Source organism: Carassius carassius, chromosome 43, assembly GCF_963082965.1.
Source record: "Carassius carassius chromosome 43, fCarCar2.1, whole genome shotgun sequence".
Taxonomy (NCBI): Eukaryota; Metazoa; Chordata; class Actinopteri; order Cypriniformes; family Cyprinidae; genus Carassius; species Carassius carassius.
Window position 1 is genome coordinate 13,684,459 of NC_081797.1, and position 18,742 is coordinate 13,703,200.

Sequence of the window (18,742 nt, forward strand, 5' to 3'; positions counted from 1 at the left end):
GCCTACATAACTAGACTGAGAGACCATTTAAAGGCTTTGCAGGTGTTTTGAGTTAATTAACTGATTAGAGTGTGGCACCAGGTGTCTTCATTATTGAACCCTTTACAATATTCTAATTTCCTGAGATACTGAATTTTGGATTTTCCTTAGTTGTCAGTTATAAACATCAAAATTAAAAGAAATAAACATTTGAAATATATCCGTCTGTGTGTAATGAATAAATAAAATATACAATTTTAACTTTTTGAATGGAATTAGTGAAATAAATCAACTTTTTGATGATATTCTAATTATATCACCAGCACCTGTATATATATATATATATATATATATATATATATATATATATATATATATATTCTTTTTCAGTATTTTATATTTCATGTTTTATTCTATTCATTTATTTTATGCTGTGTTCTGTTCCCTCTTCTGTTGATGTTTCTATAAGTAAGACAACCACTATCTCCCTCAAGTGGACAATAGGCACACCCTACCTTTAATCTACATCTGCAGCAGCCAGCATACTTGTCAAACAGTAGATATTTCCAGTATACTCTGTTTGACACATCCTCTATTCTTTCGTATCTCCAAACATTGGGAGATAAGGTTTGTTGTGCTAAATTTAGATCAATTTGGTTTTAATTGAGGTTCAGCTGTCTCTGTTGCATATGCAGGCACAAATGTGCCATTTCATGCATCCCACAAAGAACCAATATAAGACAAACGGTTCATAAGTATTGTTGAGACATTTAAGAGAATTCATTTTATTTCATTATTTTATAAAGTATTTAAATATTTATGTATATCGTTTATTGTTTAATAATTATATAATTGTTTAGTAAAACACCGTATTATTTAAATGTATTTTGTAGAATTTTAACTAGTATTACTGCTTCTTAATCCCACTGTCAGTTATGTAATAAAATGTCAGAATGCACATTTTCTAACCAAAGAGAGTCTTAAACATTTAACATTTTAATTGTGACATTTTGAACCATCTGTAATGTACACAGTGACTTTATGTAGTTTTTAGGTGGGTGCTAGTGCTGCTTGAGATTACACAAATGACTTGCATATTGTAAAAGCAATGATTTTGGTACTGATTTTTGTATTGGAAACAAGTGTCTAAAAAAAACACCCTTGGTGTTATGTGAACATGATACAAATGGGACGGTTTATGCCATTGGGAGGTTAAATTCTTGTATGTTCATGATCTCCTCTGCTTTGTACCTTTCTGACAGTTAAATGGGACGCACTCATACAGTCTCCACTGCCATCCATCTCTTTCAGATCTCCGGTGTTGTTCCCCACCCACTAGAATGACTAAATGATGAGGTACTGTCACAAAGCAACCTATTTTTATCCATTCTTGCCAAAATGATAAATTATGAAAATGACTTTGTTGAAAGCTTTACATCCCTGAAACAGGATGTTTTTGTTGAGGACTGAAGCCCGTCAGGACAATTCATATGGATATTTATAAACGTTATAATCTATCAAACATTAAGTGTAACACCAGTGTGCAGTGATTTGCTATAAGGAAAATAACAAAATAGGATTAAACAGAGTACAATAGAGCAGAAAACAAAGCACAACATAATTTTAAATGAAAAATTTTACAGAACACAACTCCAGATATGATATAATACAACAGTTGTATAGAATAGATCATAAAATAACAGAACAGAAGAAAACCACAGAAGAACCGAACAGAATAGAATGCAGAATAAAAATCAGCTCACCACAGAAGAACAAAATACAATAAAACACAACTCAAGATAGAATAGAATTTAACATATCATAAGAGCAGAACACCACACCACACAACTCAGCAGAATACAGGACAAGATATAATTGAAATTCAAACAAAGCACAGAATGAAATTCAATTTACTGCAAAAGATCATAACAGAATAAAACAACTCAAAACGATAAACTTAACACACCATAAAAAAGGAATAGATTAAAACATTAGAACAGAACTCCACAAGACACCCGAAATAAAACAGCACAGCATAAAATTAAACGTGAAAAAGAATATCATAGAATAAAACAGAACTCAACACAATAGGCTAGAACACAACAGAATATGAATTAACACACTGGTGCCTCAGGGCTCAGTTCTTGGACCACTGTCTACATAGCATCATTATGTTCTGTCATTCAGAAACATGGCTTTTCATACTACTGCTATGCTGATGACACTCAACTCTACCTCTTATTCCATCCTGATGATCCGACGCTTACTACTCGCATCTCAGCCTGTCTAAAGGCCCGTTCACACCAAGCATGATAACTATAAAGATAACGATAAAGATATAGTTCTAAAAATCTTTCTCAATATTAAAGAATAGCAGAGTCCACACTACAACTATAACGATAAAGGCACAGAGAAACGGTATCGTTGGAATCATTTTCAGAACGATTTTTTTCCAGCTGATGAATGATACAAACATTGACATCCAATCAGAATCCACTCTGCTATAACGAGCTCGAGGATTTTAACAGACATTTCTTGCTGGGTGATGGACCATCACCTTCAACTCAACCTTGCCAAGAAAAGAACTGCTTGTGATTGGTCCGTGTATCTTTTGGTCATTTGATTTTCTATTTAAAAATAAATAAAGATAAATGAGAAACGGTTTGATTTTCGTTTTTTCGTTTTGTTTAAGAAACGCAAAACGAAAATGTAGCTGGATTTTTCGTATTTTTGTTTGTGGGTAAAAAATGAGATTATGCTTTAATATTTGTTTGAATGTGTGGGCGGCGCTGAAACGCCCCTTTCATCCTTCTGTACTGCACCGACAAGCGGCAACCGCAAGCTCAGTTCATTTTCACCAGGAGAGAAGCGGCAGACAGCAGAGCATATTAATCCCGCGGATTCTTTGCTAGTGGTGCTTGCAAGATAAAATAATAATAATAATAATGAATTAATTAATTAAATTAATAATAAAATAAAAAATAATATTATAATTTTCCAGCTGCTGCATGTTATTGACAAAGCAGACTTGACAACTTTATTATTTTAATTATTTTAATTTTTATTTATTTTATTCTAGGCCATTCATAAAAAAAAATAAAATGGGAAAAACCCAACCCCACATTTATAATAAAATTTATATTAAAATAAGTTAAGTTTTCCCCATAATTAGTCTACTTTAAATGTTTTAATTATAGGCTATAGGCTACTTAGAATTATGAACTGAATTCACGAATTCTGTAGATGACAGTATGAATATAGTGATGGTGTGACATCATTACAGATAATGAGTTCAGACGGGAAACACTGCACCTCTTGTTGGTTTCATTTGAATTACATAGGCCTAAATATAAAATTATTATTATTATTTTTCTATTTAAATGGATTATTTTAAAAGTAGACATGTCCAGCTAGACATGATTCGTCTGATGCATGAGCCTGGTTCATTTCTGACGTTTCAGAAAGAAGTTAATGTAGACCGAGATGGCAGAAAGCACATCGTGTTGAGTTTTGTAAGGTTTTCGTGTTATTTAGGGTGTTTTACGATCCAAACTGACGGAGCTGAAGCTCTTTCCCCTGTTTTCGGGATGGAAGGTGTGGATCGGGATCCGCCGATCAGAGAAGTGCAGCAGACTACACTCTACAAGATAAAGCTTCAGTTGCTGTTGTTTGTAATAGCAAATGAAAACATAGGCTACTTGTGAGGTTTTTCTTAAATAGGTATAGAATAAAATTAGTAGGCTAAAAATCCGCATATTTCATGTCATGTATAGGCCTACAGTAAAATTCAAATGTCATTGAATAAATTAATTTCTGTTTGGTCAAAAAAATTATATATATATATATATATATATATATATATATATATATATATATATATATATATATATATATATATATATATAAAGCTTGCAAGCACCACTAGCAAAGAATCGTCAGGATTAACAAGCTCTGCTGTCTGCCCTTCTCTCCTGAAAATGAACTGAGCTTGCGGTTGCCGCTTGTCGGTGCAGTACAGAAGGATGAAAGGGGCGTTTCAGCGCCGCCCACACATTCAAACAAATATTAAAGCATAATCTCATTTTTTACCCACAAACAAAAATACGAAAAATGCAGCTAAATTTTCGTTTTCCGTTTCTTAAACAAAACGAAAAAACGAAAATCAAACCGTTTCTCATTTATCTTTATTTATTTTTAAATAGAAAATCAAATGACCAAAATATACACGGACCGTGATTTCAGCAAACCCATCGTTTCATCACAATTTCACCATCAAGTAAGGCACATCAACATAACTCATTCAAAAACATCCAGAAGCCTTGGAGTTATGATTGTTGATCAGCTGACTTTCTCAGAGCACATTGCTAAAACTGTCCGATCCTGCAGATTTGCTTTAATCAACATCAAGAAGATCAGGCCCTTTCTTTCTGAACATGCTGCACAACTCCTTGTTCAAGCTCTTGTTCTGTCCAGGCTGGACTATTGCAATGCTCTCTTGGCAGGTCTTCCAACCAGTTCTATCAAACCTTCACAATTAATCCAGAATGCGGCAGCAAGATTAATTTTTAATGAGCTGAAAAGAAAACACGTCACACCTCTGTTTATCAATTTGCACTGGCTTCCAATAGCTGCTCGCATAAAATTCAAGGCATTGATGTTTGCCTACAAAACTACCACTGGCTCTGCACCCATTTACCTAAATTTGTTACTTCAGACTTATGTGCCCTCTAGAAGCTTGCGTTCTGCAAGTGAACGTCGCTTGATTGTGCCATCCCAAAGAAGCACAAAGTCACTTTTATTGACTTTTAAATTAAATGTTCCCTCCTGGTGAAATGACCTGCCCAACTCAATCCGAGCAGCTGAGTCCTTAGCCATCTTCAAGAATCGGCTTAAAACACATCTCTTCCATCTTTATTTGACCCTCTAGCTTTAACACTCACTATTGTAATTCTATTCTTAAAAAAAATCTAACTACCTTTCTAATCTTTTTGTATTCTATTTTCTTTTCATTTATTAAGCAATTGTGTGTGTGTGCACGTGTGTGTGTGTATGTGTGTGTGTGTGTATATATATATGTATGTGTATATATATATATATATATATATATATATATATATATATATATATATATATGTATATGTATATGTATATGTACTGTATATATGTGTGTGTGTGTGTGTGTGTGTGTGTGTGTGTGTGTAAAGACCTGTAACACTAGCTTGCTCTAATCTTTTTTTATTCTATCTGTTTTCTTTTTATTTATTATATTATTTAAAAGCCCTTGCTATGTGTACTGTGTTAAGCTAACTGAGACTTGTTATAGCACTTATATATCATTGCTCTTTTTGTTGTTTTTGATTGCTTCCACTGTCCTCATTTTTAAGTCGCTTTGGATAAAAGCGTCTGCTAAATGAATAAATGTAAATGTAATGTAAATGTAAATGTAACACACCATAAAATAACAGAAATTGAATAAAACAGTAGAACTTAACATCAAACAGAAAAAAAGATGAGATCACATAATGACATTCAACTCACCAGAATAGAGTAACATAGAATATAACAGAACAGAACACAGCATAACATAACTAAATAGAATAAAACATGACATAGAAAATACTGCAGAAATAAATAGAATGCATGTATAGTGAATTTAATGCATTGAACACAACAGAATAGAACTTAACACACCATAAAAGAACAGAAATGGAATAAAACAGTAGATTAGAACTCAACATGAAACAGTAAAACAAAATAGATTAAAAAAACATAATAGAGTTCAACTCACCACAATAGAATACAGCAGAACAGAACAGCATAAAATGACTGAATAAAATTAAACAAACAAATAGAAAAAAACAGCAAAAATAAATAGAATGATTTAGAACAGAATATAGAATAGAAAACAAAGTCCAAAAACAATAGACTAAAACACGACAGAATAGAACTTAACACACCATAAAAGAACACATTTGAATAAAAGATAGAATAGAACTCAACATAAATAAAAAACAAAACAACACAAAATGGAATTCAACACAACACAATAGAATAGAATAGAACACACCCTAAAATAACTTGAAAATTGAAATTTTTTAATAAAATACAACACAGCACTGCACAGACAAATAGAAAAAATTAGAATATAATATATAATTGAAAATATAACTCAACACAATAGGCTAGAACACAACAGAATAGAACTTAACACACCATAAAATAACAGAAATTGAATAAAACAGTAGATTAGAACTCAACATGAAACAGAAAAACAAAATAGATGAGAACACATAATAGAATTCAACTCACCACAATAGAATAGAGCAGAACAGAACAGCATAAAATGACTGAATAAATTAAACAAATAGAAAAACACTGCAAAAATAAATAAAATTAATTAGAACAGAATATAGAACAGAAAACAAAACTGATCACAATAGACTAGAACACAACAGAATAGAACTTTACACACCATAAAAGAAAACATTTGAATAAAAGATAGAATAGAACTCAACATAAATAAAAAAAAACACAAAATGGAATTTAACACAACACAACAGAATAGAATAGAACACACCATAAAATAACTTAATTGAAAAAAATATTATAAAACAGAACATAGCACTACACAGACAAATAAAACAAATTAGAATAGAATATAGAATAGAAAGCATGACTCAACACAATATAAAAAAGATTCACCCTTTATTAAAATACAGACATACAGAGTCAGGTGGTGTATAACACAGCATGCATTAGGAGATGAAAATATCAGGTCATGGACACGCAGGGGGTTGCGTTTGATCTTCTGTTTCTAAGATCTACCAGGCATGTCTTTCTGCTCACCCCTCCTCCCTCATGCTACTAGCACACTGGCTGTCAGCTGCCGGTCTCATGACCAGAACGGCACGCACTGAGCATGCCCGAGCTGTCGTGTGTTGTCAGGGAGAAAGCAGACAGCGGAGACAGCGAGAAAAGCAACCCATGAGAGGAGCCAGACGAGAAACAGAGACGGCTAGACAATAGGGGTACACATTTCTAATGAAGATTCTTTGTGTCAGCTGACTCACTTTACATATATACGCTTCCTGGTTTGGGGAATTTTGGGATGTTTTGTTAAGGTTATGACAAACAGACCTGATTCAAAGCATCTGCCTTGTTTTCAAGAGGTAAGACTGGAATTTACTACTGTAGGGCAGATCTAATGCAGTTTAATATTTTATGGATTCTTGTGGTCATATTAAGTTTTATATATTCATATTTTTGTTTACTAATTGTTCAAAGACATTATCAAAGCATCCAACAGGTGTTTTAAAGGACAAATGACGTCGGTCAACATATAAATATACATATTTAAATATAAATACATATTAATAAATTGCTGTACTTAAAATCAAATTTAAGTCACCACATCTATTACATACATGCAGTAATTTAATGTGCATTATAAGTGCTTTGTAATGTACGCCACATGCAGAGTCAATATGTGGTGACACAAATGAACTCTAAATGGACGTTTCATGAATTGCCTTTCTTGCATTGTGTTGTCACAGGTTGCCATGAAGATGACTTTGCTAATGGACTCCAGAAAATGAGCGTAGCCCTTCCGCCGGCTGTGTTCAACCTGTGTTGATGTCCCAAATCAGCCTAGCCTAACCACACTTAGCTGGAATGGATGAATGTGGCAGAGGAAACTCACTAGAGCAGCATCTATGAACAGCATGGTATGGCAATCACACATGCTAACCATTATCTAATACACTTAAACCAAATAAGGTGCCTTGATGGACAATATAGCCAGCCCAAGCTGATGATCTAAGATGTAGGCTGCCCTACTGACACAGTCACCCCATTGAGTGGATTACAGACTGATTTATAAAGGCTATTCAGTGTCTAATATATGGGGGATGGGTAATAAATAAGCGCATCACAGGGAAAGCTGTGATTGACCTGTGATTACTCTTTCAGAGCATCGGTGAGCAATTCTGGAGCGATGAGGACTCAGATGGCAACAGCGATGGTGAGGATTTCTTCTACGGAGCCCAGGTTAGCATATTACCAAACAATCTGCTTGAAATACATGCTTAACCTCAAGCTAATTTGCTAAATTAGCAAACTAAGCTAATTTTGTTCATTCATTCTTGTATCTATCTGTTTAGGTGTGTTTTATCTATTATCTGTTTGTTTTGTCTATCTATATACTACAGTGGCTGATTGTAGAATACATTGGGGTTACCAAGGTGCATTGTGGGGTTTTCAGGGGATTAGTGTAGGTTTATAGGCGGCTTTCTCGTGTGAGGAGCAGCAGATGGCTCCAGATTTTCAGATTACCTGAACTTGCTTCAGATTTCTTGCCAAAACGAAGAGTATCTGTGTCTGTCACCTGTTAAAGAATAGCAAATCAGCAAAAAAAATTCTGGACATTATTTTTGTTTGGTTAAGCCCATAAAGTGGTGCTTTGATGGTCAGTTAATATACCCTTTGTCAACAGGTTATTGTAAATGAAATTTTGAGAGAGAAACAAATTACATGGCACTTGCAATAGCGTTCAAAATGTCCACCTCAGAGATTTTTCATTTGGTAAAGAGTTATTATCATTAACTTATGCTTAAAAATATGTCAGTAATGTCATTACTTGATATAAAATAAATATGAACTGAAATAAAATATAGAGTTAATAGTTGTGAAGGTGGATGTAATACTAAAAGGATTAAAACTAAATCTAAAAATCTAAAACTATAAAAAAAAGAACAAAAAAATTATTTTATCAATTTTGTATCATATATTAATGATAATAAAATGACTCTGGTTCAGTAACATTTGACAGTGTTTGATGACATGATAATATATATTGCAAATAATTACATTTAAATGCAGTCTAAAAAATAAATTTAATATGGATAAGCTTTTACTCAAGAAAAAAAAACGGGACAGCAACACAATTTCAAGCAAACTGAAACAAGGGATGCAAATTGTACAAGATTATAATATGCTTTCACTAAGTGAATTAAAAAAAGTGTTGGAAAAAGTATAATTATCATCAATGGACATGAAATGTACCCTGAAATGACTCCTCATTATGACGGCAAAGCCTGTTTGTTTGCAGGGTCATTATTCCACTGACCTGAGTCGACATCCACAGCTGGACATTGATGTTGGTGCAGTGAGGGACATCTATTCTGAAAGTGCTGTTTCTGTCAGGTACATTAAGAGCCACAAAGCTTCTACAAGCCCTGTGAAATGCTAACACACTGTGTGAATAAAAGGAAATCAGTTGAGCTTGCATATAAGGGTTACATCATTTGTTAATGTAATGATTATTTTATTATTTTGATTATTGTCCCAAAAAGCTTCTCTGACTTCTCAAACTTTGTGTCTACTGTCTATATTTCAGGGAGTATGAGACCATTGATGATGTCGATATTGAACTACACATTAACGTCAGCTTCCTGGATGTAAGCGACCCACAGATACTGTAATATATTTAGCTAGATTCTACCTGCCACTGAAAATACATAGGCTGATATGCATATTTACATAAAGTTCACATGTCCTGCGTATGTTTGCAGGAGGAGGTGGCGTCAGCATGGAAGGTCACGAGAACAGAGCCAATCATTCTACGCCTTCGCTTCTCACTGTCCCAGTATCTAGATGGACCAGGTGAGTAATAAATGACTATCTCACTTACAAAAGACAGGAAGTGACTCAAATGACGCATCTCAACCTCTTCCAGAACCCACTGTGGAGGTGTTCCAGCCAACTTGTAAAGATTGTTTCTGCCTTGGGGTTCAGCTCAAAAGGTAAATAGTCTTTCTATTGTGTTTTGTACAGCGTGACATACTGCATATGCCTCGGTAATGATTACACCAACAAATATTGATGTCTTCTCCTAGGATTCTCAGCACGTTTATATCTAATCAGTGGAAACAGCTAAGCAATGAGTTCCTGAATGCCCAACAGAGGAAGAGACACAGCTGGTTTAAGGCTGGAGGAACCATCAAGAAGTTCAGAGCTGGACTTAGCATCTTCTCACCGATAACCAAGTAAGATTCGAAACACTCCAGAGAGTAAATGTACCATATATATATTAAAATTAGATGTCATTTTTTTTGTTCCTCAGGTGCTCCAGTGTTCCTCTGATTCAGGGCCCTGGGGTGAAGACAAGGCCAGCAGGACAGGAGTTAAGAGTGACCCGCTTGATGAGCCGCTCCATGTCCTGCACCAAAGGAGATCTGCACACCTCCAGCCCAATTGGACAAGTGTGTTTGAACATGCCTATATATTATAATGATGTACACATGTATCGTTTACACTTTGGGGTCGGTAAGACTTTTTAATTTTGCTAAAATAAGTCATTATGCGTATTAAGGCTGCATTTATTAAAATCTGTAATATTGTGAAAAATCTTTTGCAATTTAAAAGAACTGTTTTCGATTTGAATATATTTTAAAATGTAATTTTTTCCTGTGATGTCAAAGCTGAATTTCCAGAATCATTACTCAAGTCTTCAGTGTCACATGATCCTTCAGAAATCATTCTGATATGCTGATTTTAGTTTGATTGCTGTTTCAATAGACTGTGGCCGTCCCAAGCTCGAGATCCACCGTGCACATCACCACCAGGCAGCTCATTCAGCTCTTCTTCTCCTCACAAGCTCTCATTCACTGCAAGAGCATTCCAACCCTGGAGTACGGCTTCCTCGTACAGGTAAACCTCAACAGAGTTCAATGTAAAACTCTTCGAATATTTACATAATGAATTGCAATTAGTCTTCTTTCTTGCATTTATTTGCATACTTGATTGTGCTTCAATCTTGTTTCTGTCGACTTACATCTCATTAGCTTTCATATAATTATAAATCCTTTTAATGATATTACAACCTATTTATCCATCTTTCGTCCTCTAGGTTATGAAGTACTCAGAGCAGAGGATCCCCACTCTGAACGATTATTGTGTTGTCTGTGATGAACAGCATGTCTTTCAGAATGGATCCATGCTCAAGGTACAACAGATTTCGTAGAAACTCCATTAAAAAACACCAGTAAATCTATAAAACTATCATCTCAGTTTCTTTTGTGTATGTGTATTGTTCAGCCTGCTGTTTGTACGAGAGAACTGTGCGTGTTCTCCTTCAATACTCTGGGTGTCATGTCAGGAGCTGCAGAAGACGTAGCTACAGGAGCTGAGGTATCACACACACAATTATATTGTTAAATGAAGATATACCACCTCTATTGTTTATATATGATCTTTATATAAGATTGGTATTTTATATCATATTTTATGTGTTTGTACAGGTAGTGGACCTGCTGGTAGCAATGTGTCGTGCTGCACTTGAATCTGCCCGTAAAAGCATCATCTTTGACCCTTACCCCTCTGTTGTTGACCCTCATGACCCCAAGTCTCTGGCCTTCAATCCGAAGGTAGATACTTTATCAGATCAAATGAATAAACATCCATTTTAGAATTTTCACATTTCATCTTTACAACTCTGCATCCTTCCTCATTAATTTTTCACTTATAGAAAAGAAGTTACGAGCGGCTACAGAGAGCATTAGACAGCATTACATCAATCCGAGAAATAACACAAGTGAGTAATTCAAAAAACGAAAACAGAATTCTGAGATGTTAACTCAGAATTCTGAGAATTCTCTCTAAGAAGTATGAATTGCGAGATGTAAACTTGCAACTGTGAGTTACTAATTTGCATTTCTCATTGAAAAAGTCCATATTGTGAAATATAAAATCAGAATTCTAAGGAAACTGTCAGAATTGTGAGATGTAAACTCGCAGTTTCCATTTAATAACTTGAAATTCTGAGGGAAAAGTCAAAATTGTGAGATGTAAACTCTGAATTCTAAGACAAAAGTTTCAATTGGAAGATGTAAACTTGCAATAGTGAGTTTGTAACTAACAATTCTGAGGAAAAAAGATGCAAGATGTTAATTCTGAATTTTAAGAAAAAGGTCAAAATTGTGAGATGTAAACTCACAGTTGCCAGTTAATAATTTGCATTTCTCAGGAAAAAAGTCCATATTGCAAGATATAAATTCAGAACAGAATACAGGTGGAGGGTTTCTGAAGCACCCTGCAACTGCTACAGCAAGCACTAGTCATATATTTGAATGTTGAGCAGTGAGCTCATTGGCTACCTATAAAGGAGAGAACCAATCAGCTGTGCCATGTGATAAAGATATTATTAGGTCAGATTGAGTTAGACCTATCGGACTGTGCCATCTAGAGTTTTTATTTTATCTAGAGTTTCAAAAGTTGTTTGCCTGAGAAAATTGTTGTGCACTTAAATGAGAAAAAGGTTACTAAGCTGTCTGATGCTGCTGTTATCACAGATGATTGTGTGCTAATGCACAAAAGTGTTTTTCCTTCTGTGCGGCAGAGTAGAAACCGATCCCCTGCTGGTGATACAATTACTGATTCGGTTCGCGCAGGTCGTCCAAAATCAGAGAGTTCCCACAAGCATGATTCAAAACGTACAGGTGACAACCACGTAAGTTTTTATTGCCTTGAACCAGGTCATTTGATTTCTGAGTGCAGGTCTTGGGAGCAGCAAAATTCATCCATGAAAGCTAAAAGTGTTGTTTTTGTCAACCCTTTTCAGGTTAGTGATAGCATGAGTCCTGCTTCTGTGTACCAGCCTTTTCTCATGTCTTGTTTTGTGTCTGTACCTGCTGATTCTGAGTTAAGACCAATTACAATTCTCAGGGACACCGGTGCTGCCCAGTCTATTATATTGGAGAGTGTATTGCTGTTTTCTGCTGCCATTTTCTAGTACGTGGCATAGGGCTGGGACAACGCGTCGAGGTCATCGATGACGTCGACGCAAAAAACACATCGACGCAAAATATGCGCATCGATTCGTCGACCGGTTTTTATTTCTCTAAAAAACGTTTGCAAAACGTTTACCTTATGTGCGCTGAATATACGCGATGGCCGGATCAACATTCTGTCCAACGTTATATAACCAATCCAGGGGGTTTTCTGCATTGATCTTTTTTTTTGGCGGGTGTCAAAGCCTTATTTGATCGCTGAGTGACAGTGACAGAGCGCATACGAGAGAGAGCCCCGGCTGCGCGCGCACTCACAGTCTTCAAACAACACAAGCGCTTCTTGCTCTCTCTCTCCCTTGTGCAAAATCAAAATCATTAAACACGATAGAAAAAGGGCGAAACACCAAAGTTTCACGCGCAGTTTCACTCACAGTCTTCAAACTACACGAGCGCTCTCTCTCTCTCTTCCCCCACCCCTCGTGAATATTAACCAAAATCATTAGACACGATAGAAAAAGGGCGGAACGCCAAAGTTTCACGTGGAGCAATCAGAGATTTTTTTTCTCCATGACAGGCTGCTGGCTCCCACTGTTAAATTTTTTATTTTTATTTTGTAAAAGCACTCTCTGTATTAGCTTAAAGCCCTAAAGTTTACATTGGTTACTGTATTCTTTCAATTGCTCTAAACATGTATTTTGGGTGAACTTTTTTATTGAATGCTAGACATCAAGTTGTTGTTATTTTCATCTGAAAGAAGAACTTTTTTTCAGTAAGCTAGACCCTATGTGTTCAGTAAGCTTGTTTCAGTAAGCTATGTGTTTTCAAGGCTTCAAGGTTTTATTGAATGCTATCTCTATACAAGTGCAAAGTAATGCACTCTTAGTCAGTCTTTTATTTTGTAATTTTAGGAGCAATAAACATATTGCAATGTTAAGGAATTCATGTTTTTTTCATTCAGATATGTAAATCAACATGTATAAATTGTTAGTAGTCAATTAATGGGGAGATAATCGAAATCGAATCGGCCCGGAAAAATTAATCGTTAGATTAATCGATGCATCGGAAAAATAATCGCTAGATTAATCGTTTAAAAAAAATCGTTTATCCCAGCCCTAACGTGGCATTGAACTGGGTAGTGTTAGGTTACCACTGCACACCGTTTGTCTAACCTCTGATCTTGTTTCAGGAGTTGTTGAGCTGGGAGTGCGTTCAGATCTGCCTGTGGAGGGAGTTGGTCTTGTGCTTGGTAATGATTTTTTTAGCCCAGTGGTTATCGAGAAGCTAGTTTGTTCCCCTCAGTTTTTCCTGCTTGTGTAGTGACTCGTGCACAGAGCCGGACGTTTGAAGATGTTATTAACTTATCTAAATCATTTATGAATTCCCCTCCAGAACTTGAGGAATACAAGTTATTCGTTACTCCCGAGTTATTCAATTCCAGAGTTTGATTAATTAAATCAAACCAGTGAACTGTGTCCTCTAAGAGTTGGAAGGGAACAGTTAGCAGCTGGCTAAAAATCAGATCTGAGTTTGAGGAACTGTGTTTATGCAGCAGTTGAAAAGCTGAAAAGCCTTAAGCTAGGGGTTTGATGCGTCAGTGGAAGTCTAGTATCTCCAATATTGAGGCTAGCTTGAATACATTATTTCAAATAGTTTTACCCTCTGGTTATCGAAACCAGGTTTTAAAAGTGGCTCACGAGAATGTGCTCGCAGGTCAACTGGGTATTACTAAAACTTTAAAGAGGGTTTCAAAGTATTTTTTCTGGTCGAGTATGAAATCCAGCGTTTCAGAACTTTGTCACTCAGTCTTGTCATGTATGCCAGTTGGCAGGGAAGTCTAAAGCAATGATTCCCCTAGCACCATTACAACCAATTCTAGTGATGGGAGAAGCGTATGAGAGATTGATTCTTGATTGTGTCGGCCCGTTGCCGAGGGCTAAATGGAGATATCGGTATATTTTGACGATGATGCGTGCGACAACACAAAAAATTGTGTGTTAGTGGTGGAGTTCGCAGTTTGCAATTTTTTATATTTTTACTCCAAGGTGAAAATATTTTTTTTTATTGGAGAACAATTTTATTGTTCTTTACAGTATTGTCACCAAGTTTGAAGCATTAGTGGTAAATATAAGAAGCCGATTTCATAGCCTGTTGTAAGTGACATGCTTCCTGTTGCCGGTTGGTGGCGCTATGACTGCGACTCACAATAGCTACATCAATGTTACACACATAAACCTAGTCCAGGGAATGCGTGACACCTAAACTCATATTTTACAGGGCCCTTATGTTGAGATAAAGAAACAGATGGACAAACTGGACCCGCTTGCACATCCTCTGTTGCAGTGGTGAGGGAAACTCTATTTCCTTTAATACAAATCTCAGGTTTTCATTATGTTCCTGTTATCATAATGACCCTTAATCTTATTTTTCTTCTCAGGATTATATCCAGCAACAGGTCTCACATTGTCAAGCTTCCCTCCAGCAGGGTAAGGGCGTTTGATAACATTATCTCTCAAATAACAGTGTGACTAAACCTTTATTTACTGTTTCACTCCTCCGTTTTTTGCTAACAGCAGCTGAAGTTCATGCACACCTCCCATCAGTTCCTGCTCCTCAGCAGTCCTCCTGCTAAAGAGGCCCGCTTTCGCACCGCTAGAAAACTCCACGGCAGCACGTTCGCTTTTCAGTGGGTTTCAGTTTAGTATAAGATCCTTTCATAATCCCTGTTTTATGATTACTGACTAATCACTGGTTCTCTGTCTTCAGTGGTTCTCATATTGAAAACTGGCACTCTATTCTACGAAATGGACTTGTAAACGCCTCCTACACCAAACTGCAGGTACCACAGTTAGTCTAATTGTGGAGAATGAAGAACTGTAGTGTGTTACCCACAGATTTTCTGCTTAGCGTATTTGGTCTTGGCCAATCTGGCTTCTTGTTCTCTTTGACACAAGCTGCATGGGGCGGCCTATGGGAAGGGCATCTACCTCAGCCCCATCTCCAGCATATCATTTGGATACTCAGGTAAGAGTTTTTGGGCTCGTCTATAGGATGCAACGTTTAAAAAAACATGCATGGTTTAGACATTTTGAAAGACAAAGACAATTTGGATACACTTTGGACAGAATCCATGGTTGTATAACAGTAATACCATTGGGGGACCAGTCCACGTAAAATTTGAAAGAGAAAGAAAAACAAAAAGTAACATATTTTTAGAGTTGTAAAAATTAGTATGTTAACTAAGATATTAATTAAATATGTTTGATGCGATAATTCAGCCCGTTATTTCCGTTAGTTTTATTCCTCCTATTTATCTAAAAACTGTTCAGATATTATTGGATTAATTTCAATAAATATCAATTATTAATGTTTTTAAAAATACTAATACTTGTCTGAGATTCTGAGAATAATCACAATAAATATAAATAATAATATTTATTTTTCTCTAAAAACTGGTAATAAAAGTTGTTAATAATATATATATATAAAAAAACCTGGTCTAAGAATAAGATTATTCACTTAATATAAGTTGTTTGTAAAAAAATTTGGAATAAAAGAACTGGTCACAAAATGAATCATAATAAAAAATAATTCTTATTATTATTATTACTTTTCCGGTTAGATTGAGAAAAATCTAATATACATACTATATATAATTTATATTTATTGTTATTTAAGGTCATTTACACAACATGTTATCTTACAGTATCACACACTATAAATGTATCTTTATCTATTAAAATATACAGTTGCCTTTATATTTTAAAAAGGAAGTCCTTTATGTATATATTCAAGTTTCATCAATACTGCCAGATTACTTTTATAAGGAAATTTGAGCATTTGATTGAGCAACTTTTTTTTGCAGAAATCATTTGTTTTACTGCAGTGTTCATTTCTATCCATATAGCACTGTTATATTAGTTTTCACCGTAGACTGTATTTGTGTGCAGGAATGGGAAAGGGACAGCACCACATGCCTACTAAAGAGGAATTAGTACAGCACTACAACCGGGTCAACACTGTCTTACAGGTAATAACTCCATCTGTAGAGACTGGACTGATATGGATGTATTACAGGTGCAATCTGTAGTTAATCAGACTAGATGAGACATCCTGATTGGAAACAATACAAGCAGAGCTATATGAAGCTTACACTGTGATTGTGCTAATGTGTAAAAGAAGACATACCGTCTTCTATTGTATGTATCACTGCTAAATGTGTTATTTCCCATTTGCAGTGTCGACCCACACAGTCAAGGTTTCTTCAGAGTCGAAATCTAAACTGTGTTGCTCTGTGTGAGGGTAAGGGATTATTCAATTCAACATTCAAACCTGAAATTAGCTATTTCATCATTCACTAAAAATGGATGTTGTCATTTTGTTGCGCACTGTTCCTTTAAAGTCAACACATTTTATATTTCTCTCAACAGTAATAACTTCCAAAGATCTACAGAAACATGGAAATATTTGGGTTTGCCCGATTTCTGATCACGTCTGCACACGCTTCTTTTTTGTGTGAGTATTTTCAAACTTTATTAAATTGTCTTGTTACAAATTCTGTCTCTTTTGGCTCACAATGTGTCCCATAATTGTCCGTTTTGTCTGTCTTTCCTCAGGTACGAGGACGGCCAGGTAGGGGATGCTAACATCAACACACAGGACGTCCGGATACAGAAAGAGATATTGCGGGTGACTGGGGGTCAACCGACCTGACTTACCCGTTTCACCACTGTGACTGCTTTGAGACATTTTCCAAGGGAACATGTGACCTGAATATGGGAAAGATTTACCTCAAACTAACGTTAGGTGTTTTTGATGACGCTAGCCTCCAGTCAAGTTTGTCTTTACGTGGAAAGAAGGGAAACTCGTTTTGTAACTTTTTAATAAACATTCTAATAATTTATTTCTCACTTAGTCTCTACACCATGGTCGCTGCTTTACGTTTTTTCTACGTCATGAGAAGTGCAGTTAATTAGCGTTGAATTTACAGCGGTTGAAAAAAAGTGTAATTCTAATTTTGCCCACTGGGTGTCTCTATTGTCTAAGAGAATAAAAATAGAATAAAATTACTGGGGAATGAAATATAAAAGGCTTATAATTATATAAACCTGCCATTTTAAAGTGTTTACATCCACCGTTATGGACAACTCCGCATTATTAAGTGCTGTTTGATGTATGTATACGAGTGTAATGCAGCCTATCCATCAGTTCATTCAGTTTAATGAGAGTGTTGTGACGCCAGTTACAGTTGTTATGGATCTTAAACCTTTGAACATGAAGTGTTAATAAGTTTGGTGCTGTGCACTAGAAGGCATCGTGTTCTCATTTACTTTTCAGAGAGCTTCAGAGAGAAGACTGCCAATAAATGACACGTAACGACACATAACAGATGAGAAATGTATGATTTTGTCAATCTGAAGATGTAAAACGAAGCTGAAGGAGGGTAATGGTTTCATAAGGCCTATATTTGTATGTCAGGCAGTTTTTCAATAAATTTAGAGCATGTTACTAATGAGTTCCTTTGTAAATGATGACAGAAGATGGATGAAATGGGACCTAATGCTCCCACAATGACTGTAAAACTAAAATGACCAGTGCTTCATAACGGCCCTAACAATGGAAACAGCTTGTGTAGGGACTGAATAGTGTCTTAATCAAAATCTAAACTTGCCAAAATGTTTCTCTAAACAGCTGGTGTATATCTTAGAAATATAATTTACTTTATATAAACAATATATGTCAGTGCAAAGTCCTATAATGATGTAAAAATGCACAAATACAGGCCTGTTGTCATACTGTTATCTGTCACGACCCCTAAAAAAAAAAAAATTAATAGTGTGTGGCACCGAAGTCCCAGAGGACATTTTGACTTCTTGTTCTCCTCTGAAGCAGAAACACATAATAATTCATAACAGTGCGCTACCTCCACATGAGGCCCGCATCTGCTCCAAGACCCCGGCCCTTACCCTCCTCTTTCCTAG

General features: G+C 35.6%; 1 protein-coding gene across 2 annotated transcripts; it reads left to right on the plus strand.

Moving 5' to 3' along the window:
- Nucleotides 1–6,862: 6,862 nt before the first annotated feature.
- Nucleotides 6,863–18,269, plus strand: parp6b (poly (ADP-ribose) polymerase family, member 6b). Of its 2 annotated transcripts, none has more exons than XM_059536286.1 (23): nucleotides 6,863–7,148; nucleotides 7,533–7,703; nucleotides 7,948–8,025; nucleotides 9,086–9,180; nucleotides 9,374–9,434; nucleotides 9,549–9,639; nucleotides 9,713–9,779; nucleotides 9,873–10,022; nucleotides 10,100–10,238; nucleotides 10,555–10,686; nucleotides 10,886–10,981; nucleotides 11,074–11,166; nucleotides 11,277–11,402; nucleotides 11,504–11,569; nucleotides 15,039–15,106; nucleotides 15,199–15,247; nucleotides 15,335–15,447; nucleotides 15,528–15,600; nucleotides 15,716–15,785; nucleotides 16,712–16,791; nucleotides 17,000–17,063; nucleotides 17,192–17,276; nucleotides 17,378–18,269. In XM_059536286.1, the coding sequence occupies exons 2-23, from the start codon at nucleotides 7,659–7,661 to the stop codon at nucleotides 17,472–17,474; spliced, it is 1,938 nt and encodes a 645-aa protein (XP_059392269.1). In that variant the 5' UTR covers nucleotides 6,863–7,148; nucleotides 7,533–7,658; the 3' UTR covers nucleotides 17,475–18,269. The 2 variants fall into 2 exon arrangements, with proteins under 2 accessions (XP_059392269.1, XP_059392271.1); XM_059536288.1 differs by having other exon boundaries at nucleotides 6,863–7,007.
- The last annotated feature ends 473 nt before the right edge of the window (nucleotides 18,270–18,742 follow it).

Bases quoted from the DNA above. Each gene is read 5' to 3' on its own strand.
- parp6b (XM_059536286.1), top strand. From the start codon at position 7,659: ATGTGGCAGAGGAAACTCACTAGAGCAGCATCTATGAACAGCATG. The intron at 9,181-9,373 runs GTACATTAAGAG...TCTATATTTCAG, and splicing joins GAAAGTGCTGTTTCTGTCAG to GGAGTATGAGACCATTGATG. The intron at 15,786-16,711 runs GTAAGAGTTTTT...ATTTGTGTGCAG, and splicing joins CATATCATTTGGATACTCAG to GAATGGGAAAGGGACAGCAC.